The sequence below is a fragment of the Stegastes partitus genome, unplaced genomic scaffold, assembly GCF_000690725.1.
Source record: "Stegastes partitus isolate 25-593 unplaced genomic scaffold, Stegastes_partitus-1.0.2 Scaffold1208, whole genome shotgun sequence".
NCBI lineage: Eukaryota > Metazoa > Chordata > Actinopteri > Pomacentridae > Stegastes > Stegastes partitus.
This window is the reverse complement of record NW_007578939.1, coordinates 54,296-55,354: the sequence shown is the minus strand read 5'-3', so window position 1 is coordinate 55,354 and position 1,059 is coordinate 54,296. Positions and strand designations below refer to the sequence as shown.

Genomic DNA, 1,059 nt, shown 5'->3' with positions numbered 1-1,059 from the left:
CTGGATTTAACCAGGCATTAAGATGAACAAGAATCTGAAGAAAACAAGGTGGTCTGGTCATCTTTTCCATGACTGTGTATGTGCCTGTTGTCACATATATGTTTGGTTAATTTCTGCTTAAGATCCATTTTTGGCTGAAGTTGTTTCCTTTCAGCTTTCTGTGTCTTCAGAGTGCTCTTCTTCGTCGTGTGCATTCATGCTGTCTGTGGTACAGTGTCATCAGACATGCTCCCTCTTTATTGTCCGTGCAGAGAGATGAGGAACCAGATGTGGTGCTGGTGAAGGTGGAGGAGGTGGAGCCGGTGACGGGCCCCCTGACAGGCCTCAGCATCCAGGAGGGTAAGCAGCACATCCCGTACAGGTGGTGATTAGCCCGCTGGATCTTGCAGAACACAGAACCCAACAATCCAGAGCTGCCTTTGGATTCCCTATGAGCAAGTAGCCAGTGGGAATAGGAAGGAACCAGAAAATAAAAAAAACATTTAACAGGGAGGAGAAAAAACTAAACTTTAGACAGAACCAGGCTCCGGCAGGGGAGCCTGGACCGGCCCAGTTGGGGTGAGAATGGGTCCACGTAAGATCCTCTGATGTCGGCTCTGGTTGTGCCTTCTGTTTATTTCTTATTTAAAAAGGACAGCGTACGCTAATGAACACATGTAAAAGTACATATTGTAAACGCACCAGAGTTAGCATAACTGCTAGTTTGCATCTGTTGTCCCTTTGTGGGTCATAGACTAAAAAAATGAACTCACAAGGCTTTAAAATACACAAATACGATCAATCAGTCAGACAAAGTGCATGATGATAAGTAGAGCTGAAGTTAAGGTGCTCAAAGCATTTATTAAAGCCAGTATATGAGTTATTTGGAGAAGTACACAGCTTCAGTCACTGAAATAAGTTGGAATGAACAAAAGTAATAATAAATAAAATGTGATGAACATCATGACGTTGCTTTGAATTGTGCTTCAACAGAAATATTAAATCAAACCATCCTGATGGGAGCCGTGAACTAACATGTAGCTGAACAACCCTCTGAGCCAATCACTGCCATCAGGTGTT

At 43.3% G+C, this 1,059-nt stretch overlaps 1 protein-coding gene across 1 annotated transcript in view; it reads left to right on the top strand.

Moving 5' to 3' along the window:
- LOC103368813 (zinc finger protein 1) overlaps positions 1-1,059 on the top strand; it is a 30,701-nt gene that overhangs the window by 15,312 nt on the left and 14,330 nt on the right. Inside the window, exon 5 of the mRNA XM_008297303.1 lies at positions 252-339. Coding sequence (XP_008295525.1) covers positions 252-339 — 88 coding nt within the window. The remainder of the gene's footprint in view (positions 1-251; positions 340-1,059) is intronic.